Here is a 26,729-nt window from a genome sequence, read left to right as displayed (position 1 = left end):
GTCAGTATATATGTGTCATACAAGTGGTTAGTATATATCTCATACTAGTGGTCAGTATATATCTCATACTAGTGGTCAGTATATATGTCATACTAGTGGTCAGTATATATGTGTCATACTAGTGGTCAGTATATATGTCATACTAGTGGTCAGTATATATGTCATACTAGTGGCCAGGATATATGTCATACTAGTGGTCAGAGTATATATGTCATACTAGTGGTCAGTATATATGTCATACTAGTGGTCAGTATATATATCATACTAGTGGTCAGTATATATATCATACTAGTGGTCAGTATATATGTCATACTAGTGTTCAGTATATATGTCATACTAGTGGTCAGTATATATGTCATACCAGTGGTCAGTATATATGTCATACTAGTGGTCAGTATATATGTCATACTAGTGTTCAGTATATATGTCATACTAGTGGTCAGTATATATGTCATACCAGTGGTCAGTATATATGTCATACTAGTGGTCAGTATATATGTCATACTAGTGGTCAGTTTACACGTCATACTAGTGGTCAGAATATATATCATACTAGTGGTCAGTATATATGTCATACTAGTGGTCAGTATATATGTCATACTAGTGGTCAGGATATATGTCATACTAGTGGTCAGGGTATATATGTCATACTAGTGGTCAGGATATATGTCATACTAGTGGTCAGGATATATGTCATACTAGTGGTCAGGATATATGTCATACTAGTGGTCAGGGTATATATGTCATACTAGTGGTCAGTGTATATGTGTCATACTAGTGGTCAGTATATATGTCATACTAGTGGTCAGTGTATATGTGTCATACTAGTGGTCAGTATATATGTCATACTAGTGGTCAGTATATATGTCATACTAGTGGTCAGGGTATATATGTCATACTAGTGGTCAGTGTATATGTGTCATACTAGTGGTCAGTATATATATCATACTAGTGGTCAGGGTATATATGTCATACTAGTGGTCAGGATATATGTCATACTAGTGGTCAGGATATATGTCATACTAGTGGTCAGTATATATGTCATACTAGTGGTCAGTATATATGTCATACTAGTGGTCAGGATATATGTCATACTAGTGGTCAGGGTATATATGTCATACTAGTGGTCAGTGTATATGTGTCATACTAGTGGTCAGTATATATATCATACTAGTGGTCAGGGTATATATGTCATACTAGTGGTCAGGATATATGTCATACTAGTGGTCAGGATATATGTCATACTAGTGGTCAGTATATATGTCATACTAGTGGTCAGTATATATGTCATACTAGTGGTCAGGATATATGTCATACTAGTGGTCAGGGTGTATATGTCATACTAGTGGTCAGTGTATATGTGTCATACTAGTGGTCAGTATATATGTCATACTAGTGGTCAGGATATATGTCATACTAGTGGTCAGTGTATATATGTCATACTAGTGGTCAGTATATATGTGTCATACTAGTGGTCAGGATATATGTCATACTAGTGGTCAGGGTATATATGTCATACTAGTGGTCAGTGTATATGTGTCATACTAGTGGTCAGTATATATGTCATACTAGTGGTCAGGATATATGTCATACTAGTGGTCAGTGTATATATGTCATACTAGTGGTCAGTATACATGTCATACTAGTGGTCAGGATATATATCATACTAGTGGTCAGTATATATGTCATACTAGTGGTCAGTATATATGTCATACTAGTGGTCAGTATATATGTCATACTAGTGGTCAGGGTATATATGTCATACTAGTGGTCAGTATATATGTCATACTAGTGGTCAGGGTATACATGTCATACTAGTGGTCAGGGTATATATGTCATACTAGTGGTCAGGGTATATATGTCATACTAGTGGTCAGTGTATATGTCATACTAGTGGTCAGGGTATATATGTCATACTAGTGGTCAGTGTATATGTGTCATACTAGTGGTCAGTGTATATGTCATACTAGTGGTCAGGGTATATATGTCATACTAGTGGTCAGTGTATATGTGTCATACTAGTGGTCAGTATATATGTCATACTAGTGGTCAGGGTATATATGTCATACTAGTGGTCAGTATATATGTCATACTAGTGGTCAGGGTATATATGTCATACTAGTGGTCAGGGTATATATGTCATACTAGTGGTCAGGGTATATATGTCATACTAGTGGTCAGGGTATATGTCATACTAGTGGTCAGTATATATATCATACTAGTGGTCAAGGTATATATGTCATACTAGTGGTCAGGATATACATGTCATACTAGTGGTCAGGGTATATATGTCATACTAGTGGTCAGTGTATATGTGTCATACTAGTGGTCAGTATATATGTCATACTAGTGGTCAGGATATATGTCATACTAGTGGTCAGTGTATATATGTCATACTAGTGGTCAGTATACATGTCATACTAGTGGTCAGGATATATATCATACTAGTGGTCAGTATATATGTCATACTAGTGGTCAGTATATATGTCATACTAGTGGTCAGTATATATGTCATACTAGTGGTCAGGGTATATATGTCATACTAGTGGTCAGTATATATGTCATACTAGTGGTCAGGGTATATATGTCATACTAGTGGTCAGGGTATATATGTCATACTAGTGGTCAGGGTATATATGTCATACTAGTGGTCAGGGTATATATGTCATACTAGTGGTCAGTGTATATGTGTCATACTAGTGGTCAGTATATATGTCATACTAGTGGTCAGTGTATATATGTCATACTAGTGGTCAGTATACATGTCATACTAGTGGTCAGGATATATATCATACTAGTGGTCAGTATATATGTCATACTAGTGGTCAGTATATATGTCATACTAGTGGTCAGTATATATGTCATACTAGTGGTCAGGGTATATATGTCATACTAGTGGTCAGTATATATGTCATACTAGTGGTCAGGATATATATGTCATACTAGTGGTCAGGGTATATATGTCATACTAGTGGTCAGGGTATATATGTCATACTAGTGGTCAGGGTATATATGTCATACTAGTGGTCAGTGTATATGTCATACTAGTGGTCAGTATATATGTCATACTAGTGGTCAGGATATACATGTCATACTAGTGGTCAGGATATATGTCATACTAGTGGTCAGGATATACATGTCATACTAGTGGTCAGGATATATGTCATACTAGTGGTCAGGATATACATGTCATACTAGTGGTCAGTGTATATGTCATACTAGTGGTCAGTATATATGTCATACTAGTGGTCAGGATATACATGTCATACTAGTGGTCAGGATATACATGTCATACTAGTGGTCAGGATATACATGTCATACTAGTGGTCAGGGTATATGTGTCATACTAGTGGTCAGTATATATGTCATACTAGTGGTCAGGATATATATCATACTAGTGGTCAGTATATATGTCATACTAGTGGTCAGTATATATGTCATACTAGTGGTCAGGATATATGTATCTAAGCCTGTCTGCTGAGCCTCTGTATCTAATCCTCGCATGTGAGATATTTTCTGCTGAGCTGCAGCTCCTATCATGTGTGATACTGTCTGCTGAGATTCTGTGTCTAATCCTATTATGTGTGATACTGTCTCCTGGGCTGCTGTATCTAATCCTATTATGTGTGATACTGTCTCCTGGGCTGCTGTATCTAATCCTATCGTGTGTGATACTGTCTGCTGGGCTGCTGTATCTAAGCCTATCATGTGTGATACTGTCTGCTGAGCTGATGTATCTAAGCCTATCATGTGTGATACTGTCTGCTGGGCTGATGTATCTAAGCCTATCATGTGTGATACTGTGTGCTGGGCTGATGTATCTAAGCCTATCATGTGTGATACTGTGTGCTGGGCTGATGTATCTAATCCTATCATGTGTGATACTGTCTGCTGGGCTGATGTATCTAAGCCTATCATGTGTGATACTGTCTGCTGGGCTGATGTATCTAAGTCTATCATGTGTGATACTGTCTGCTGGGCTGATGTATCTAAGCCTATCATGTGTGATACTGTGTGCTGGGCTGATGTATCTAAGCCTATCATGTGTGATACTGTCTGCTGGGCTGATGTATCTAAGCTTATCATGTGTGATACTGTCTCCTGAGCTGATGTATCTAAGCCTATCATGTGTGATACTGTCTGCTGAGCTGTGTATCTAATCCTATCATGTGCGATACTGTCTGGTGAGCGGTGTATCTAATCCTATCATGTGTGATACTGCCTGCTGGGCTGATGTATCTAAGCCTATCATGTGTGATACTGTCTGCTGGGCTGATGTATCTAAGCTTATCATGTGTGGTACGCTCCCTGACAAGCACACAGCTCTACATTCTCTCGCTGCCTCGTTGATATGAATTCTAGAAAGAACATCAATTACCATTTTTGCATTTACAGGACAATTTGCATAAAACCGCAAGAAATAAACTCTAATTAGCATTTACTCGTCTAGTGCAAAAATGCTGACGTTTGATTGGTCGCCGCTGCTTTATGCAGATTTGCGCCTCCAATAACTGCTGCATATAAAGTGCTGTGGATTGCACTGCGCCTCCTATCTGCAAATAACCGGTCTATTAGAACAATTTGTGTAAATGGAGCAGAGTTTATCAAAGCGTTTCCTCTAATTCTCTCACAAATTGAAGGCAATTAGAGAGATGATGGGATTTATACTTCCAGAACTCTATGTAAATACTAATTTGATATTTAAATTGCAACAATAACATTTCATTTTAAGGGATGCTCCATTTTAATGATTCCCTCCCCCACCTTCCTAGAATTTCCAAGCATAAATGAGAAGTTCAAGGCCCCTTTAAATCAGGTTGTCTTACAGATGCCCAAATACTGGTGGCATTGTGACCACGAAACCACATATGGTGCCCGTTGGGGTCCTGGAGACATCTTGTCATATTTGCCCCTCCCATCTTTGAGCCCTTTTTAGCCAATAAGCAGAGCTGTGAATGGTCACATGATATACATCTCTCTACTGCATTGACCAGACCTTAGCAGGAGGGAGAGTCCTCATACTTAAGAGTCATGGGGGTGGAGCTTATTTCTTCTGGTCCCATAATTAGCAATTTGCAAGGCTATTTAATGCATGTGACAAGTGACAAGTTCAGTCCATAGCTACCATATATAGAGGATTGTTGTGCTGCAATTTTCCATTGGAAGTCATTATTCCAAGGAAACCTTGCCAAAAATGGCCACCCCCTAAAGCAAATTATGGAGTCAAAAGTAAGAAACCAAAGACTTAAGAGTTTAATATTAGATTAATTTCACCATTACTGTTGTTAGATGATGCTACCCCTCCCCCATCTTGAATATCACTTAAAGGGGATGTCATCTTTGGGCCACCCCTCTCTGTATGCCCTATTAAGGTTTATAAATGTAAAGGATAGGGGTTCCCAATTTGGACCCATCCAATGTGGAGTTGGCTCAGAGAGTGACGCTCTCTGTGGTGGACTCCTCAAGTGTATTACATTGTTTTCCAAATGGACAACCCCTTTAAACCCTGCATAGTTGTCATGTTCCCGATCCTATACTTGGTTGAGTTTGTTTTTGAAGGATGGAAATCTCCTTTGAGGCCCCGTTCTCCTGTAGTCCCAGTTACTGTGTCAGCAGCGAGGATTCTAGTAATACAATTAAGTCGATAAAAATGAGAGAAGCGAGAAAATAATGCGCCATTTAACACGCAACTGAGCTGAACTTTGTTTGGTGGCTGCAGCTCCTCCACGAGCCGACCCTGATTGTTGTAATGTCACGGTTACTTCAGATGATTATCGCAGATGATAACGATCGTCTTTCTTACTCTCATTAGTAACATTGTTAATTTCGTCAATGTCGCCTTTTGAAAAGATCCGTGACAGATGGAGTATGTGGCGGAAAATAATGAGAAGCTGTCAGGGGCTGAGAAGGGGTTAAGTACTCCCTCAATACCGCGCCATGTCGTGTGGTAAATATTTACATTGAGTAATGGCGGATCCTGACCCCTGCGAGCACATAGATATGGTCAGCGCCCCGGCGAGTATCCGCTCTGGCATAATGGCAGCTACCTGACAAGTCCACACAAAATAACGTTTTATTTTTCGTTTTATATGAATTAGGCTTAATCATTATCAGGGCCGGCTCCAGGTTTATGTGGGCCCTTGGGCGACACAGACTTAGTAGGCCCCTAGGAACTCACGGCAGCAGTAAAATGGCAGAAAACGTCACTTTGTGCCCCCATATAGACGTTATGCCCCATTTATGCCCCCATATACAATTTAGGCCAACAGTTTGTACCCCCATAAATTTAGTGCCCTCTGTAGATAGTGCCACACAGCCCCCCTAGGTAGTGCCACACAGCCCCCTCCTCCCAGGTAGTGCCACACAGCCCCATTCCTGGTAGTGCCACACAGCCCCCTCCCAGGTAGTGCGACACAGCCCCTCCTCCCAGGTAGTGCCACACAGCCCCCCTAGGTAGTGCCAAACAGCCCCCTCCTCCCAGCTAGTGCCACAAAGCCCCATTCCTGGTAGTGCCACACAGCCCCCTCTCAGGTAGTGCCACACAGCCCCCTCCCAGGTAGTGCGACACAGCCCCCTCCCCCCAGGTAGTGCCACACAGTCCCTGACAACACTGTCCATATATGAACAGTAATGTCAGGAGCTTCTCCTGAAGCGGAATCCCCTGCCAGAATGTCAGCAATGCTCTGGCTGTGGATTCCACTCCTAGAGGGAACCACAAAGGCGCTACCTACAGGGAGGGAGGCTGTGTGGCACTACCAGGGAGGGTGGCTGTGTGGCATTACCTCAGAGGAGGGGGCTGTGCGGCACTATATACAGAGGGCACTCAATTTATGGGGGTACAAACTGTTGGCCTAAATTCTATATGGGTGCATAAACGGGGCATAACGTCTATATGGGGGCACAAAGAGCTACTAGCACTCTGCCTGGGACACTGCTCTGCTCCTGAAGACACTGTCCATATATGGACAGTGATGTCAGGGGCTTCCCCAAATGCTGAGTCCTGGAGCAGAGCCGCTTCTAGCGCTCTGCCTGGGACTCCTTCTCTCCTCCTGACATCACTGTCCATATAGGTCAGCACCCGGCGGCCGAGTGGCCCCCCCAAGGGTAGTGGGCCCCGGCACTTGCTCGGGTTAGCTGATGCCGGCCCTGATCATTATATAACAAAAAATTCTGCAACTTTCTAACAGACTTTGTGGTTTAATTTTACATCATTTGTAAGATGGCTGCTTACTGTCAGTGAATGGCAACATTTTTCTTTAAATCCAAAGTCTAAAATCACCAACTCTAAAATGAATGAATGATGCAATAGACAAATGTTAAACAAATGTTAAACTGACAGCATACTAACCAATAATCGCTGGACTTTCCTGCGATTCAGATTCCGAAATGAGTGTAGTTAATGCTAATTTGCATCTAAATGGGTAATTTGGGGCAGAAGAGGTGCGGGCCTTGAAATGTCCCACAATGTGGGTAAGTATGGCGGACAGCTATCATTCCTGATTCTCATTTGGCTCTGCTGGGCATACACCCACCTACCCCTGCTATAGACTAATACAGGGACACTGCACTGATACATTGTAACAAACTATCAGGACAGGAGAGAGATTTGTGCTACTGGTGTATTTAGCTCACAGAGGATTGTCTTGGCTGGATACACTTGTATCCAACCCTCAGCTGTGAGAAGTATTAGGTCTGTACGGTTTTTAGCCTTTATAAAAATATTTCCATTTACTGTCAGCAAGCAGGGATCTTGAAAATAGTTAGGACAGTAAGAGAGATCAGGACAGGAGAGAGATTTGTGCTGATGATGTGTTTACATCACAGAGGATTATCTGGACTGGATACAATTGTAACAAACCCTCAGCTGCGAGATATGTCAGGTCTGCACGGGTATTCATCTAGATTCAAATTCAAATCTTTCAATTCACTGACAGCAAGCAGAGATATTGAATGTGAGGAAAATACCCCTTAGGGGGTGCATTTATTCATGCTGATTCTCTGTGTATACAGCTCACACCTGACAGCGCAGGTTTTGTAATATTATGTAATATCTGACGTTTTGAGATGTCGCCCCCTCCCCCCCCCCCCGGCGACCATACAGCGTCGTCCTGAAACCGCCCCTTTGGCTAAACAGCTCTAGAAAAAATTAATTCTAGACCCGAAATGAAATCTCGCAGATGGATTTGGCCTCCCGGCTCCGACTTCAGAGCTACTTTTTGTTTATTAAATTTGTTTCCTGCTTTGGTTAGATAAGGAAATAGATAATTCCTCCGCTGCTGTCTTTGAATCTTTCTGCAATAAAATCCAGTTTATGGGGAGAGGATGATTGTCACAAGTCTTTATTGGCGGTAAATGAAATATACATCACGTATTACGGGCTGCGGATTACTGGGTTGTTGTGCGGAGAGCTCTGGGTAATGACTCCGGGCACTAACAGTAACGGGTTCTCCGCTCCCTGTCATCCTTATAGGCCACAGGAAAGATACAATTTGTCATGAGAACGGCATCTGGGGGCCAGAAATTGGCTACTTTGTTATAAACCGTCATTGGCGATATGATCGGTGACATAGCAGAGCTCATTGAGTCCGACAGCAGACGATGTACAGATAAAATGTGATGTACATGCTGAATCTAAGTGCCAGCCTGGGCGAAGGCTGCGGAGAATGGGCACAGTGTAGACTGCAGCTCAATCATCAATCACATTGGCATCCTGGGCATCAATAGTCAAATATTACTGACATTATCTAGAAAGTAAGTGGAGTTCATTAAAGGGGAGTTCCGGCTCATAGGTGCTGAGTGACAACTGTGATATTACACAGTGTTATCTGTGGTGTTACATAGGACTGCAGGTAACATCTACTACATTATCTGTACTCAGAGAGTTATCACTGTGTGTTATCTGTGGTGTTACATAGGACTGCAGGTAACATCTACTACATTATCTGTACTCAGAGCGTTATCACTGTGTTATCTGTGATGTTACATAGGACTGCAGGTAACATCTGCTACATTATCTGTACTCAGAGAGTTATCCCTGTGTTATCTGTGGTGTTACATAGGACTGCAGGTAACATCTGCTACATTTTCTGTACTCAGAGAGTTGTCACTGTGTTATCTGTGGTGTTACATAGGACTGCAGGTAACATCTGCTACATTATCTGTACTCAGAGAGTTATCCCTGTGTTATCTGTGGTGTTACATAGGACTGCAGGTAACATCTGCTACATTTTCTGTACTCAGAGAGTTGTCACTGTGTTATCTGTGGTGTTACATAGGACTGCAGGTAACATCTGCTACATTATCTGTACTCAGAGAGTTATCCCTGTGTTATCTGTGGTGTTACATAGGACTGCAGGAAACAATACAACAGTATCTGGATTCATTGTGTGTTACATAGGACTGCAGGTAACATCTACGACACTATCTGTAGTTAAAGTATGCCTCTCATTTTAAACAAGGGGTTCTAGATGTCTTGTAAGGATTAACCTCTTTGGTCTGGGAACACCCATCATACAGCCCCCCATATTTTACATTGTGCCCCCTTTACAGCTCACTGGGCAGCGCGTGATCACCCAGAGAGGCTGTTGGCCATTCATCCTCACCATGATATGACGTCCCTCACACTGCACCGCTGAGCCACCCATGTCGGGCTCAGTAAACAGCACCCTGACTTACTGTATCTGAGTCTCTATAGCAGGCGTCCTCCGTGTCCTATAGGTTAAGCCTTTTATCTGCCTCTGCTTGCTGTGCACCTTCCTCATGACAGGTGCCCTTTAAATGATAGACTTGGCTCAGCTACATCTGTACATTATTGTAATGAAGTGTAGACGTCTGATAGGGATGTGTGTGCTCATAAGACAGGGGAGAGGTTGGGTAAACATTCCTTATCGCCCCCTCTCTACTCCTCGCTGCGGGCGGTGGAACATTGTGTCCATTTCTAGATCATCAGCTATTTAGACGCAGTATTTTACATATCGTCATCAATTACATCTGTCCTGAGCTGAGAAGCCCACGCTCCGTCTCCGCAGTGTCAGGCAGATAATCCTCTGTCATATAAAGCTGCTAACAGTCAGACACAATAAAGAAAATCCACCTGAGTGTGAATTATCACCACACCGAGATCCCCGGGGGACCCCACTACACCATTAACCCTTAACTGCCAAAACTTGTCACATCTTCTCTGCAGTCGCTCAGTCACAGATCCGGAGCGGTAACTTATCACTGGCAGATGTTCCTCCTTAATCAATATTTCTACTCCCTCGGCTTAAGTGCATTTATCCGAACATTTACTTATGGGTGAAAGAGTCCATTTCTCTTTTTATCCATGAATACCAAGATGTAAAACAATCCACCAGAAATCCAAAAATATATCAAATTAAGTTAAAAAATACAGACTATAAAATGTAAAACCCCAGGGGGTAGCTGTAAGTGTACAGAGGTAGCAGTTGTACCCGGGCCCTAGTGCCTGAGGAGTCCCAAATGCCTATCTACCACATAAGAAGACTCCAGTATTATAATTTCCACAAGGTAGGTTGGGTGTCCTGTTACAGATTTTGCATTGGGACCCAGAAGCTACAAGTTACGGCTCTGTGAAACCCCCACATGTTGGGAATAATAGTGTGATACATTATTGCATTTTGATGTGAAGGCTGGAGGTTGTAGTCCACTGAGAAGAGCATAGGTGGCTCCTCGGGGGCGGGATCAAGTACAGGGGCGTGGCTCCCTACAGCATTAGAGCTAGAAAAGGAGATCAGACAAGGAAGTAGCAGATAGAAACTCCTGTGATCAGCCATTGCCTGCACAGATTGACGTCAATAAGACCACAGGGCATTTCAGAAAACCATAATGGCTGCAAAGCACTTGGGTAATGTAAGGAAGGAAATATTACGGGAAGTGGCCGTTTTCTTCCATCTGCGGATGTTATCTAAGTGCTTACTGCCCACAGCCACAACATCCTATTTTCCCGGTGATCGGAGGATCAGGCTCCAGGCGTCTCTAGGCATTAGGTGATCGTATGGAGTATAAAACGCGTGATCGTCACCTCCATATTTTACATACAGTACTGCGCGCAGGGAGCGGTTATTTTCCAGCGTGCACATGGCCCCCTCTCCCCAGTCCGTTTAGCTGTGTTCAATATACCTGCTTGACAAGTTTGATTTAGTGTAATGGCCGTGTCTGGGAAGAAGACTTGGTTGAATAAGAGGCGGCAATCAAGTTTTATTTGCAGGGAGAAGAATTCCTTTAAACTTAACACAAGCTAATCAAATAAAAGCCTACAGAGCAATTGTACCGGCAGCGAAGCAGCGAGGGAAAGCGGCGTGGCCGAGGCTTGGAGATGAAAGCTTCACACCCCACCAGGACCTGCAGCCGAGGTTCACAAGAAACGACAATGAGAGAATGTGGAGCAGGTCTGCTAACCCGGGCACGACGACATTGCCCTCATGGGGGGCATTCTGCTGAACTCAATGGGAACACCTGACCTCCTTCCTGCCTAATGTTTCCTTCTTTCACCCTAGGAGGACATTTCGGAGTCCTGGTAGTAAACTGGACTTTATTGCTTAGAGTCAAAACAGCCCAATTAATTCTTAATTAGTAACAAACCAACAACCCTGCCAAGAAGATGCTGCTAGACGGATCCCTCCTCTGCCGAGGTTCCATCAATGGTCGCCAGCACGGGAGCTCAATGGTAAACTCTGGTATTTTGCAGAACTGGGGTCCTGGTCTTAAAGAGAAGCTCCAGTAGACACATAAAACTATACCCACCACCCACATTATAACAGTGTTCTATCACTCCCCCCCCCCCCCCCCCAGGGTTGCCAATTGTCCTGGACAGTCCATAAAAAAAAAAAGGGTCTTTTTTCCAGTGCCCGTAAAAAAAAAATCATGCATCCATGATTTTTGGATAAGTTGTTCTAGAAAAAAAAAATCAGGTTGTCAACCCTGCCCCCCTCCCCCATGCAAACTTTGTTGTCCATTGTGATTTTGGATATCACTGTCTGCAGGCTCTGGTAACTACATGTCCCATGATGCTTTGCTCAGACATAACATAGGGAGGTGTGGCCTAATCTCATCAAGCAGAGGCTAAAGTTATATATCTTTACAAATTACCAGCAGGATACTGTAGAGATGCAGATGCAGGTCTAACGCACAGGAGAGGCCACAGACTGCCCTGTGCAGCAGCATGCAGCATGTCACAGGCAGTGAGCAAACTCTAGACTCCTGCAGGGAGGAGCAGAGGTAATTAGGTGCCAATATCCTACATCATCAACGGGAAGCAGCCTGGGTTAGATTCAGTGGCAACAGCTAAATTTGTTGTTGTCACCTAGTGCAGTCCTTGGAGAATTTAAGGAAAATTAATTGTTACGTTGCCAATTTTCGTGCACATGTTTCCTAAACGTTCATAAGAGATTTGTGTATGCAGCAGTGACGATCTAGTGCCGGTCGGACCTGAAATCAGAACTACAACACATTAGCAGTAAGGTTTCTGATGAAGCGACCAGTTCGCAGGAGCAGCTTTAGAGACTGGCATCAGGTGGCAGCTCCGTAGACAGGCCTCCTGTTGGCACCAGGTGGAAGCAGGGGGTGGCCATTGCTGGAATAGTTTGGCGCTTACGATCCCTGTTTAGATGAAACATTCTCAGGAGTCTCCATTAAACCCACAGACTCCTGCGGCAGTTTCCTGAGATTTCTCATCGGAACGGTTCAGTAGGAGGATTTGATTGACATCTCTTAACTCGTCGTAATTCACACAGAGCAAACAAACTGCAGCAGTAATGACTGATAATGGATAATCAGATAATGGATTCATGCGTTATGTTACCTCCGGGATCTATCACATGTAGGTTCAATATGGAGGAGTATTATGAAGCGTCATCATTGTATCATGAAAAGTTCTACAACTTTCTAATAGAGTTTTAGTTTCAATTCTTCACCACTTTCAAGATCTATGCTTGCTGTCAGAGAATGGGGAAATTTTTACTTACTAAAAATCTATACAGACCTAATACTTGAGGGGTTGTCACAATGCATCTAGATTAGACAATATTCTGTGAGCTAAACAAATCAGCAGCTCAACTCTGTCTCCTGTCCTGACAGTTTGCTACAATGTATCATTGCGGATAAAAATGTATCAGTCTGGAGTCCAGGATTCTAGAAATCAGCAAAATATAGTAAATAGTTGTATTCACCTTGAAATAACAATTCAGTGGATCCTTTTCTGCATTGTGCTGTTCCTCTGTTATCCCTCCTGGTAATGTATATCTAAATTGACAACTGGGCGTTACTAATCTCCACGTTATTGGGGCGTGTTCCTCCATACGTTGGTACTGTCCAATCAGAGCTGATAGTATCTTGTACTTGTACATAGTGCCACACACAGCCCCTTGTAGATGGTGCCACACAGCCCCCCTTGTAGATTATGCCACACAGCCCCCCTTGTAGATGGTGCCACACAGCCCCCCTTGTAGATAGCTCCACACAGCCCCCCTTGTAGATAGCTCCACACAGCCCCCCTTGTAGATAGCTCCACACAGCCCCCCTTGTAGATAGCTCCACACAGCCCCCCTTGTAGATAGCTCCACACAGCCCCCCTTGTTGATGGTGCCACTAAGCCCCCCTTGTAGATAATGCCACTCTGCCCCCCTTGTAGATAATGCCACTCTGCCCACCCCCTTGTAGATGGTGCCACACAGTTCCCCCACTTGTAGAAACAAATAAAAAAATGTTGCTTACCTAGCCCGTTCCCTGCTCCACGCTGAGGCGCGACCCTTGCGTAGACCGGCATGATTCAGTGGCGTCATCCCGCCGGCATGTGCTGGGGCTCTCTCCCGGGTCTTATAACCTGTAGCCTAGTGGTGGCGGAGCAGGGAGCTGCTCCGCCATAGTATTCAATTGTATCTACGTCCTGAGGATGCAGATACAATTGAATGTGGCAGTCGCTAGCACCGGGCCCCCCCCCCACCCCCCGGTTCTAGTGATGCCACCAGGCTTGAGGAGGCCCGTAAATGTAATGTGCTGGGTGGCGCGGGCCCCATAGCAGCAGGGGGCCCTGAGAGGATGGGAGCGCTGCAGAGCAGCCGTATCAAAACAGCTGATCTCTTCTGATAGGCGTCCTGTATGCCGGACGGCTGCAGAGGCGATCAGCTGTAGTGTTAAGCGGCAGCTATACCAGTGGCACCCCCCCTCCTTACATCCTACTTGTGCCAGGGGGCGCCCCCCCCCCCCCCCAGCTTCGCCCCTGCTTTAGGTCACCTATATATAAATTGTATCTGAGTGATAAGTTCTATTTTACTTCATCATAATATCTCAGAAGTCTCTCTATCCACCGAGCCTTTGATTTAAACTGTTCTGGAATTGCGAGAGTTAAAATTGATGAAGAAAAAGAAAAAAAAAGTCATCTTGAAAGTTCAAGGCCAATAAAGTCCTAGCAGCAGCTGATTATTACTCAACAGGTGTCCTCCGACTTCCATCTATCTGCTAATGTTTCCTGCGCCCTCGCTCAAATTGCCTTTTTGCCTTTTGGACGGATTTTGAAGTGATCCTTGGAGGACATTGTCCTTTCCAGGGTTCTGTCGGGGGAACCGTATTTCTTCAGAGCGAGTAGTCGGAGTCGCAGAACGCCAGAGCAGATACCGGGAATGGAGAGGTCACCAGGTGCCCGCGGTGTCACAGAACAGATGTGATGCATCCCGCGACGGCGGCGTCCATCTTTGTAGAGGTTTTTTCCTTTAACATTGATTTTCTCTCCATTTTTCTGTCTGAACCTTTCACACGAGAACCTCAAACACCGTAGAATGCAAAAAAAATCCAGCCAATGGGTAAATAATGCCATGTAAACTCATATGGATACCAACGTAGCACTTGCAGGATGCTCAGTCACTGAAGAATAGGTTCCTTTAAGGGAATGTCAGACTGGGGAACCTTGGGTCCTACCACCAGAAGACATGAGGACCCCACATCATAATCAAAACTTATCAATGAACCCCAAAAAGTATAAACCCTAAACAGCAACCTACCGGCTCCACTGCCAGCTTTCGATGGGGTTCACCACTACTGGACCTTATTGGCCCTGGCATAGATGGGCTCGTTAGAACTTGGGCACTCTGGGGGATGCCTTGTCTCCTGGAGACCAGTCCAACCCTGATAACTGGAGGACTTCTGTTCATATGGATCCTGCCTGGTCATGATGTGGAGAAGATGGCCTTGGCCAATAACCACTGATCTAGAGGAAGAAGCTTGACAACCTATATACATCTAAGTAGCCAACTCCTTAGATCAGAATAATAATAACTGTAATATGTACCAGTCCTAGACGCCCGTATTGCCATAGACAATCTTCCAAGTTGTCACAGTCACGACTATCCTAATAATAATGTCCCCGGGAGCCTAGAGACTGTTGCAAAAAATCTGAAGTTTTACCACGTCTTCTATTCACCTCCTAATTTACTAAAAGCGATTTACACACCTGCCAAATAGATTCAACCAATGTCTCCTAATGGGCGACAAATACGGTATGTAAATCTGTAAAGCAATTTTCATCTCTACTAGTTCAGTGTGATGAGAGAACAGATGGTTTCTAGTGTTTTCATATAATGGGAAAGCAAATATTTGTCAATTGTAACAGAAATTCATGTTTTTGGGAGTTTTTGTTCCTAGAAATGTAGAGATATTTGTTTTTAAGTGGCTATTGGAAAACATTGTAACAATATAATAATAATAAGAATAAGAATAATAATATTATTAACAACAATAACAATATAAAAACAATGTAACAATATAATAAGAATAAGAATATTATTAATAACATTAACAACAATGTAACAATATATTATTATTAATAATAATAATAATAATAATAATAATAATAATTAAAAGAAAAGAAGATGGTTATGATATATTTTTCTCCCTACTCCCCTCCCTTATCCAGTGACTCTCAGGCTCCATAGCTCTGTGTCATGTAGTGTGTTGGTCCAGGGGTCTGCAGTGATGCATTCTGGGAGTATTACTCAGACCTTTGTGCATCTTATGAGATGGGGATTAGTGTCACAAATCTCAGACCAGCATTACATCCCACGGAATCCTCCTCAGACTTTGAGATTCTCTGATTTCATTCATCAGCTGAACACAACGAGCCCGTTATGGGCAGATTCCCGCAGGGACACACTGAGCGGAACAGATGTGCGTCCTATATATCTGGGGCACTCGGATGCAGCGCCCTGACACTGCTGTGATTGCGGGAGGCTCCAGCTCCACTTCCATGTTTGTATAATACACCCGGATTTATGTTTGATCGCAGTCAATATCTGCCACTTCTATGGGATTTGGTGAAACATACTGTAAGGCGCAGGATATGACAATAGGATTCAACATTATATCCCATTGAGACCTATAGACAATATGTTACAACTGAGTGTTAAAAGGCAGAATGAATAGTGTCCAAGATAATCAGAAAGAAATATAATCTTCCATTGTGACTGCCGCAATATCTGGTGCAGCGGCCATATAGTACTATGAGCCTCCGCCTAACCCCACACAAACGTAAAATCACCCGTAATAACGAACCCATTCATTTCTATGGCCGACGGACACCTTCCCTTATGTCTACGGGAAAGTGTCCATGCCGTCGAAACCTGCTGAAAAAAATAGGACATGTCCTATTTTTTTATTTTATGGACCGCTCTCCTATGCTTTATAATGGCAGCACGGCCCGTAAAAACGTCGGGCTGTCCGCAGCCGGCCGTGCCCGTAATTACGGGTCATAATTACGGGCACGGTCATGTTCATGAAGCCTTAGGCCTTCGGGCTGTGGTGTCCGTGGCCAATAGAATCGGGCGGGGCCGTAATTACGGTCTGCAATTACGGAGATTTTTTTCAGTGGTGTGCATGGGGCCTTAAAGGGGCTATCCACTTTGGACACCCTCTTGTTTGCTGATAGGTCCCTTGATAATGAACTAGTCATTTGGCTGTCCTGCTGCTGGTAAATGGCCCAAAGAATCTTCGTCTCTCTACAGTGGAGGTGAAGTCAATGGCCATGCGCGTGTTTACAAGAGTTGCTCTTGGTAGTGGTTCTCCGCTCTGGCTAATACTAACTACCACCTCCATTTTCCCTGCTAGGGTGTTTAAAAATAGTCTGTCACTAGAACTAACCCCTTCAATAAATACCTCCTTTAAAAAACCCAAAAAAAGCCAAACTAGGGGGTATAATTGCACCCTCTTAACACCTTTCACCCCAAAATGGCCAACTATGTGACAGAAATGAAGAGCACCTGGGTGCAAATACCATCAATATGGACCATGTGGCATCCTTAGAAATCCTTCTTATGTGAGTCTACAGAGTGGGTGAAATGCCAACATAAGACCCCACTGGAGTGACTCGGTGCCCCATTTGCATACACTTGGGGGTTGGGAGCATTGCGTGGGTGCAGCCTCTAGTTTGGGGTTATCAGGGCACAGTACAGGGGGTCAGGATGGATCTTTTGGCGCTGTTGACCACTGGTTATTGCAGATCAGAGACATATAGACCCGGCTGAATGTGGAATATTTGACATTCTTCGAGCTGTGACCATCATTATTATGGAGGAATCGGCTCCAATGTCCCTTGTTCCCTTTCTCCATTAACATTGTACTTACTTCTAATTATTTGTAATTATCTGTCTACTTTTAATTACAAAATAGAACAATGCAAAAAATAATATATATAATGAATAGAAAATTGAGAACTTGTGCGAAGATATAATATTGTTACATGATTTCTAATGAGAACAGCGATTGTGATGGGGAATCAAGAGGAGGCAAATGGGGACAGATGGGAGGACACAGTTGACAGAGCAAGGTTCCAGCAGCACAGAGTATTTCAGGAGTGTGCCGATCTTGTGTAAGGCCCCAGACTAACAGTTACATAGTGAAAAGAACAGGGTCCCAGCAGCACAAAGTATTTCAGGAGGGTAGTGTGTTGATCTACTGAGAGGTCACAGACTGAGGCCTCATGCACACGACCGTAAGGGTTTATACTGTCCGCAAATACAGATCCGACGGCCATGAATACGCATCCGTAGCCGTCCGCAATTGCAGAAGCGCCCATAGACTTCTTTGGGGACTCTGTGCTGTAATTTCGGACAAGAACAGGACATGTTCTATATTTTGTGGATCATTTCTACGGCACGAAAACACATCCGTAAATATACGGAAATGTGTCCGTGGCCAATAGAAATGAGTAGGTCCGCAATTTCATCTGTAATTACGGATGAAAACGACGGTCATGTTCATGGTACATAGTAGAAGGAGCAGGATCTCCAGCAGCACAGAGTGATTCAGTCTTTTGAAAGGTCCTAGACTAAGAATTTTATAGTATAAGGCGCAGGGTCCGTAGCAGAACAGAGTATTTCAGGAGAGGAGTGTGCTTATCTTTTTGTATTGAAAGGAGAAGGGTCCAAGCAGCACAGAATATTTCAGGAGAGGATCGAATTGAAATTGCTTGAGCCACTGACCTGTCCAGTCATATGGGGATGTCAGTGAGGACCGGGCTGCATGGGACGGACTATGGTACTGTCATGATGTGAGGAGGGGTATGCAAACCAATAGAAACGGGAAGGAGCAGAAACTGCAGGAAGCAATATTCATCTATTCAACATTATAGAATATTATCTAATGTATTTTAGCCTGTAAGGAAAGGGTTAACCACGAGAGGGATGAGGAATCTGCACAGTGTTTTCAAGTGCAGAGCATCCTGGTATTAGCATAAATTAACCGCAGCTAAGTATGCTCCATGTCAGAGGCCGGATAAATCGGAGTCTGGAGAGGAGACATCAAGCTGTAATGATAACACGTTCTGTAAATGTGAAGCCGGAGCTGGAGGAAATCTCACAAATCCAGACATGACACTGGGCAGAAGAAAAGTCTCCATGTGTCAGTTAAAGCTTATGACAGCCGCCTGACATTGTGCTGCACGCGCAGCAACAAGTCTCTTCAAGAAGTCTAAAAAATATGCAATATTAAGCAAAGTCACAAAGGTGGCTGCTATGTGACCCTAAAAAAGGGGTGATGGCCCCGGGGTGATGCTGCGCTGGAACCGGCCTCTATACAACGTCCTACGGTTAAAATATTCAAGATGCTGAAAATGATGTACTCTCTTCTATAGACGGGTGACATAGGGGTATATAGGCCCAGCTTTTATTATTATGTCTATTAGATCCAATATTCTGTGCTGATTCGTTTCTTAATATATCTTTATAGCGGTCAGAGCTCTGTTTTTCTGATACAGAGCTCCAAATCCTCTGCATAAACATAGAATTATCTAATAATATTCTGTCTACCTGCAGACACCACTAGGGGGAGCTCACTATATACAGATATATACAGCTCCCATAGAGTTACATGATAACATTCTGCTGCCTGCAGCCACCACTAGGGGGAGCTCACTACATACAGATATATACAGCTCCCATAGTTACATGATAACATTCTGCTGCCTGCAGCCACCACTAGGAGGAGCTCACTACATACAGATATATACAGTTCCCATAGAGGGACATAACATTCTTCTGCCTGCAGACACCACTCGGGGGAGCTCACTACATACAGATATAAACAGCTCCCATAGACTTACAGGATAACATTCTTCTGCCTGCATACACCACTAGGGGGAGCTCACTACATACAGATATAAACAGCTCCCATAGAGTTTCATGATGACATTCTTCTGTTTGCAGACACCACTAGAGGGAGCTCACTACAAATAGATATATACAGCTCCCATAGAGTTACATGATAACATTCTGCTGCCTGCAGCCACCACTAGGGGGAGCTCAGGAGATTACCGCATACTGGTTATACATGGAACGTAATAATAACACAGTACGTAGTAAGCTCCTCAGCTCCCCCTAGTGTTGGCTGCAAGTAGACAGAATATTATTATGTAATTCTATGTCTATGCAGGGGATTTGGAGCTCTGTATCAGAAGAATGGAGCTCTGAACCGCTATAAGGATATATCAAGCCATTAATCAGCGCAGAATGCTGGACCTATTTAGCTTAAAAATGCTATTCACGGGTGGACGTTTTTTTACAGTTTTCCTCTTCTATCAGGTTGTTAATAATTGTATTTAGCCACTTCTTAGTTTTATCGGTTTCTGGGAAAGCTGGGTGACATCTAAGATGGCTGTGATTTTAAGTTTCCCTGACCCTGACTTGTAGACCTGCTTAATTACGTAGCACACAGCAAAGGATGGTCCCTACTGGGACTATGCACGTGGTCATATTGGTTGTTACCCAGCTTTACTACAAACAGATCTTACAATTTGAGAGGTAAGGAGGATTTTTGGGGGTTTTCGGGGTAAATGCTCTACAATGGATAAAGGTGGTGGTCACAGACTGGATACATGTTTGGCTCTTGTGCTTCTTAGAAGATTATAGGAAACAATTGCAGATCCCCCCGAGGCTTTCCCCATGATAATGCAGCGTTCCTGTTCACGGGCCATAAGTGCCCAACACAGGGGAACGTCTTGTGAATTCTGCGCTCATTGTTATTCCACCTGAGTGTAAATATTGATGCTGAGGACGTCCCCGCAGGATTCCTCCAGACATAATTCACAGATAAAACGTATCTATAAAGCTAAACATCCCATTTCTCTTAAAGGGGTCACTTCTGTAGACAAATCACGCTATTGATGGACTCCAATAGATAATCTAGCTGAGCTGGAGCTACTGATCATAGCTGTGCCTGAATAGTGCCCAGTTGCACTGTAAAGTATAAGGGAGGGATGGAGGAGCTGTTGATGAGACGGAGGTGAATTTCAGACTACCTCAGACTCCAATAGACAATGCAGCTGAGCTGAAGTCACTCATCGTATCCGTGCCTTAACACCGCTACTGGAAATCGACTATAATTCCTGAAAATACAGAAGGTTGATCTATTGTTTACAGGAATTCCACTTTAAAGTTTGCTATGAGCTGTCTGTACCGTCCTGCCGCCACTGACAGCGCCGATCAATCACTGGACAGACGTCAGGATCAGACACATTCATAAAGAGCGCAGGATTCTGGCATTTTAAGGACCTATAACGACGGGCGGGACCTGGTGCGGGGCAGGGGGGCTGTAAAGAGCCGATATTTGGTGACACATTTATAGACGTGATACAACAGTTTTATCATTGTAAGTGCTGGATCTTTATTGTTTAGTGGGAGAAAATGTCAGCGCTTAATCTGACGTGCTAAAAGTGATCCACATTCAGTTTTATATTAGTATGTATTTGTGTGTATTTGTGTCTACAGATGTAGCCATCTTTATCTTGACTTTTAACGCATTAAACACACAGCGTCAAGAAACTTTGACTTGAGCTTTTCAGTGGTTTTTGTTGTGTGATATCCCGATACCGCAAGTTCAGTCACTTTTCTACATCTGTATATGTATGTATTTTGAGGGTATGAAGATAGAGGGCGCTGGAGAGCTGCCCAAAAACATTACTGACAAGGACCTTGACCACACCCATCATGGGGCAACTCCAGGAGAGCAGGGAGGGGCTGTCTGTGTCCTGCAGGTGAGCTGTTGACCACTGTGATACAGGTAGGTGGTCGGTCCCAAGAGGACTGGCATTCAGAATGGACTTGCATGAGCTCAGTGAGTGCCCTCAGTAAAGGGATTATTTGACCTTACAGGTTTGTTAGGGTTGAAAATGTGTGGCTGTGCCCTATGGGTGGATTATGCGGTTAATTATTTTTATACCTGCAATTATCTGAAAGCTGAATAAAGCCACTTCTTTAGGGTGTGCGTGCGTTTTGTATGTAGGACTGGACCCACTAATTTCTATTTTGTTTGAATTATGGAGTAAGGCTTCGTTCACATCTGCATCAGGACTCTGTTCCTTTTGAAACCATTTGCATCAGATCTGTCACCATTGAAATCAATGGTGATGCAAATGGAAACCTATGGTTTCTATTCATGGGTTCACCTGAAGGAAAACTCCAAAAGGAACAGAGTCCTGATGCAGATGTGAACAAAGCCTTGTGTTTTTGAGTGCAGCAGAATAGTGAGTGCAGCTCTGGAGTATAATACAGGATGTAACTCAGGATCAGTACAGGATAAGTAATGTATGTACACAGTGACTCCACCAGCAGAATAGTGAGTGCAGCTCTGGAGTATAATACAGGATATAACTCCGGATCAGTACAGGATAAGTAATGTAATGTATGTACACAGTGACTCCACCAGCAGAATAGTAAGTGCAGCTCTGGAGTATAATACAGGATATAACTCAGGATCAGTACAGGATAAGTAATGTAATGTATGTACACAGTGACTCCACCAGCAGAATAGTGAGCGCAGCTCTGGAGTATAATACAGGATGTAACTCAGGATCGGTGCAGGATATGTAATGTATGTACACAGTGACTCCACCAGCAGAATAGTGAGTGCAGCTCTGGAGTATAATACAGGATGCAACTCAGGATCAGTACAGGATAAGTAATGTAATGTATGTATGCAGTGACTCCACCAGCAGAATAGTGAGTGCAGCTCTGGCGTATAATACAGGATGTAACTCAGGATCAGTGCAAGATAAGTAATGTATGTACACAGTTACTCCACTAGCAGAATAGTGAGTGCAGCTCTGGAGTATAATACAGGAAGTAACTCAGGATCAGTACAGGATAAGTAGTGTATGTACACAGTTACTCCACTAGCAGAATAGTGAGTGCAGCTCTGGAGTATAATACAGGATGTAACTCAGGATCAGTACAGGATAAGTAATGTATGTACACAGTTAGGGTATGTTCACACGGCCTATTTACGGACGTAAATCGGGCGTTTTTGCCCCGAATTACGCCCGAAAATAGCGCCTCAATAGCGCTGACAAACATCTGCCCATTGAAAGCAATGGGCAGACGTTTGTCTGTTCACACGAGGCGTATATTTACGCGCCGCTGTCAAATGACGGCGCGTAAATAGACGCCCGCGTAGAAGAAGTGACCTGTCACTTCTTTGGCCGTAATTGGAGCCGCTATTCATTGACTCCAATGAATAGCAGCGCTAATTACGGCCGTAATTGACGCGGCGTTCAAGCGCCTGCACATGCCGGTACGGCTGAAATTACGGGGATGTTTTCAGGCTGAAACATCCCCGTAATTTCAGCCGTTACGGACCCCCGCCGTGTGAACATACCCTTACTCCACCAGCAGAATAGTGAGTGCAGCTCTGGAGTATAATACAGGATATAACTCAGGATCAGTACAGGATAAGTAATGTAATGTATGTACACAGTGACTCCACCAGCAGAATAGTGAGTGCAGCTCTGGAGTATAATACAGGATGTAACTCAGGATCAGTACAGGATAAGTAATGTAATGTATGTACACAGTGACACCACCAGCAGAATAGTGAGTGCAGCTCTGGAGTATAATACAGGATAAGTAATGTAATGTATGTACACAGTGACTCCACCAGCAGAATAGTGAGTGCAGCTCTGGAATATAATACAGGATGTAACTCAGGATCAGTACAGGAGAAGTAATGTAATGTATGTACACAGTGACTCCACCAGCAGAATAGTGAGTGCAGCTCTGGAGTATAAGACAGGATGTAACTCAGGATCAGTACAGGATAAGTAATGTATGTACACAGTGACTCCACCAGCAGAATAGTGAGTGCAGCTCTGGAGTATAATACAGGATGTAACTCAGGATCAGTACAGGATAAGTAATGTAATGTATGTACACAGTGACTCCACCAGCAGAATAGTGACTGCAGCTCTGGAGTATAATACAGGATGTATCTCAGGATCAGTACAGGATAAGTAATGTAATGTATGTACACAGTGACTCCACCAGCAGAATAGTGAGTGCAGCTCTGGAGTATAATACAGGATGTAACTCAGGATCAGTACAGGAAGGAATTCTGAGGCAGATTTTTTTTCTGCCTGCACAAAAACTCAGTGTGAAGAGGGCCTTACAGTATGTGGCAGTGCGGGTTCCTCTGTAGGTTCTTATGTCTGCACATTTTGGTTATTTGTGTAGGGGTTGCTTTAATCCTTTGACTTAGAATGATGCGTCTAATATCGAGCGGCCGCCGTTGGGCCGCTTTGCGTGCCGCGTTATGTTCCTGAGCATTGTTGATACATTTTACTTGGCATCTACACAAAATTACTAAATAAAATTCCAATTCCCGCTTGTGGCGTCTCTCATGAATGGTAAATTATCATGAAATAGGGAAACATAAAACGTTTTGGAGATGTGGAGCAGATAAATGTCGCCTACTGCAGATCTATCACAGGGAGCGCTGGATTTCTGATATTACCAGCCCCGGCTCTGTCATGTAATCTCCCTTCCATCTCCTCTCACGCTTATCTCTGTGGCTTCCCCTTCTCTTTACATCCTCTATAGGGGGCTCAGTGTTATCAATCACTTATATTTAGGGTCAGCGGGTGTTTGAGTTGGTTCTAATATTCAAGAAGTTGTTAAATGTGGAAATGTCTTCTGCCTATTCAGCCTTTTCTGCATTATATCTGCTTCTTGGGAAAGCTGGGTGACCATTAATATAGCCACAGTTCACCAGGAGTTGTCACCCAGCTTTCCCAGGCTTCTGAGTGACAAATTTGCCTAATAATGAAGTGATAGATTCCTTATTCCCCTATCACTAGATCACTAGGCAGATTTGCCATACAAGAAACTATATAAGCTGAATGACTAATGTGGCTGAATTTATAACTCCCAATCGTGTGATCACCCAGCTTTCTATGTCTCCTGCATGAAAAATCTGCTTAGTTCTGCAAATAATAGATTCCCTGCCTCACTATAATCCCATAATTAGACAGATTTGCCATTCAGGAGTCTGGGTAAGCTGGTTGTTAACCAATACAGATGCGTTTACAGCTTCCATGGATGTGGTGACTCAGCTTTTTCAGACTACAGAATGGCAAATCTGCCCAGTTATGCAATAATTGATTATTTACCATAACTGAATGGGTTGTCATCCAACTTTCCCAGGCTTCAAAGTGAGAAATCTGCCTAACCATTCCATACTGGTATATGAGTGCGAGCAACGTGTCATTACATAACTAAGTAGATCTGCCATTCCGGATTCCGGGAAAGCTGGGTGACGGCCCCTGTTGGAGTTGTGTGAGCAGGCTGCTTTACCAGAAATAGGTGAAGACATTTTTTTAACTATGTGACCAGGAGGTCGACGCCAGGACTTGTATGTACTGATGGGTTTCTGAGATTCTTGTGTTGCTAATATTGATCTTTCGTCCGTTTTCTCTCCGCAGATCCCGCAGATCAGTTATGGCTCCACCGCACCGGAGCTGAGCGATGACCGTCGCTACGACTTCTTCTCTAGAGTGGTTCCTCCAGATTCCTTCCAGGCTCAGGCCATGGTGGACATTGTCAAGGCCATGGGATGGAATTATGTGTCCACGCTGGCGTCAGAAGGAAGCTACGGGGAGAAAGGGGTGGAGTCATTTATGCAAATTTCCCGAGAAGAAGGTAAGAAGCGACTAATCCATAAAAAACTTGTGGTGTGAGGTCGCATTAAATTAGAGGGAACTAATGGCTGCAATATAGGAGTATATATATATATATACTGTATGTCAAGAAATAGAAAATCATAACTTTCAAAAACAGCGCCACTCCTGTCCGCAGGCTGTGTGTGGTATTACAGTTCACCTTAATGGAACTGCGCTGCAATACCGGACACGACCCATGGACATGTGTGGCGCTATTAATCCTGTGCAACCCTTTTAAGCATCTCTGGGACAATGAAAATGTATCAAGAAATCCTTTTTTCTTACAATGCAAATTATTTTTAAACATCTTTCTTTGCCGTTTTATCTCAATATAATCTACATATAATATTCAGTATTCAGCCACTTTGTAAATTCTTTGCTCTCCTCTTGTACTCAATATGATTTTCATCATTTAATACTCCAGTCACATCCAAAGCTGCATTCACAATCCATGGACTCTGTGCTGACAGACACCCCCCTAATAGCTTGTCTAGAATCCCATAATGCACTGCACTCTGGAGACTTTATATGATATAGTGATGTGAATTAGACTAACCAGAATTCAAAAGAGCAGAGCATGCCCTTTATAAACATTGAGGTAGTATGAAGCTATAGGATCATATATCCTGAGAGCTAACAGGAAACCGGCAGAAATATAAGTGCAGCTCTGGGTGTGACTGGAGTACAGTATATGCTTCTAGTCCTAACTCCAAGCAGGACCGATGTAAAAGCTACGAAATCTAGTAAAGAAGAAAGAAGTGTTGTCGGATCTGTAAGTGGTGTTTTTATCCACACAATGTCAACGGATTCCAATAGCAACCATATGAATTCTGAATGCAGCTCTGGATGTAACTGGAGTGTAATACATCATGCAGTCGCTACACCAATCATAACATGCCTGTTGTAAAGATTACAGATCAGCAAACGATTGTCTATACTATTCTGTTAGCGGTGTGTGTGTATCTACATAATGTCATCTGATTCCAACGGCAACTATAAGCGTTCTAAATGCAGCTCTGGATGCGGCTGGAGCATGACTTAACACAAGATCAGTACCACATAGGTAAAGCAAAGTGTTTACAAATTTAATAGACATCATATGTGTTATATCTAGAGTAAAACTAGAGCTAGAGTTCAATGGAGCTATTCTTCAATACACAGGACAGGATGTTATATGTGCAGTATATACCTATAATGTATTCTAAACCGCTACATATATTCCTCCGGCGCTGCTGATCACCAT

General features: G+C 43.4%; 1 protein-coding gene across 1 annotated transcript in view; it reads left to right on the top strand.

Annotated features, from left to right (window-relative positions):
• Positions 1-26,729, top strand: part of GRM7 (glutamate metabotropic receptor 7) — a 377,064-nt gene that overhangs the window by 122,732 nt on the left and 227,603 nt on the right. Inside the window, exon 2 of the mRNA XM_075831870.1 lies at positions 25,250-25,466. Coding sequence (XP_075687985.1) covers positions 25,250-25,466 — 217 coding nt within the window. The remainder of the gene's footprint in view (positions 1-25,249; positions 25,467-26,729) is intronic.

Source organism: Rhinoderma darwinii, chromosome 7, assembly GCF_050947455.1.
Source record: "Rhinoderma darwinii isolate aRhiDar2 chromosome 7, aRhiDar2.hap1, whole genome shotgun sequence".
Taxonomy (NCBI): Eukaryota; Metazoa; Chordata; class Amphibia; order Anura; family Rhinodermatidae; genus Rhinoderma; species Rhinoderma darwinii.
The sequence above is the reverse complement of the archived record's forward strand: the minus strand, read 5'-3'. Positions and strand labels throughout refer to the sequence as shown.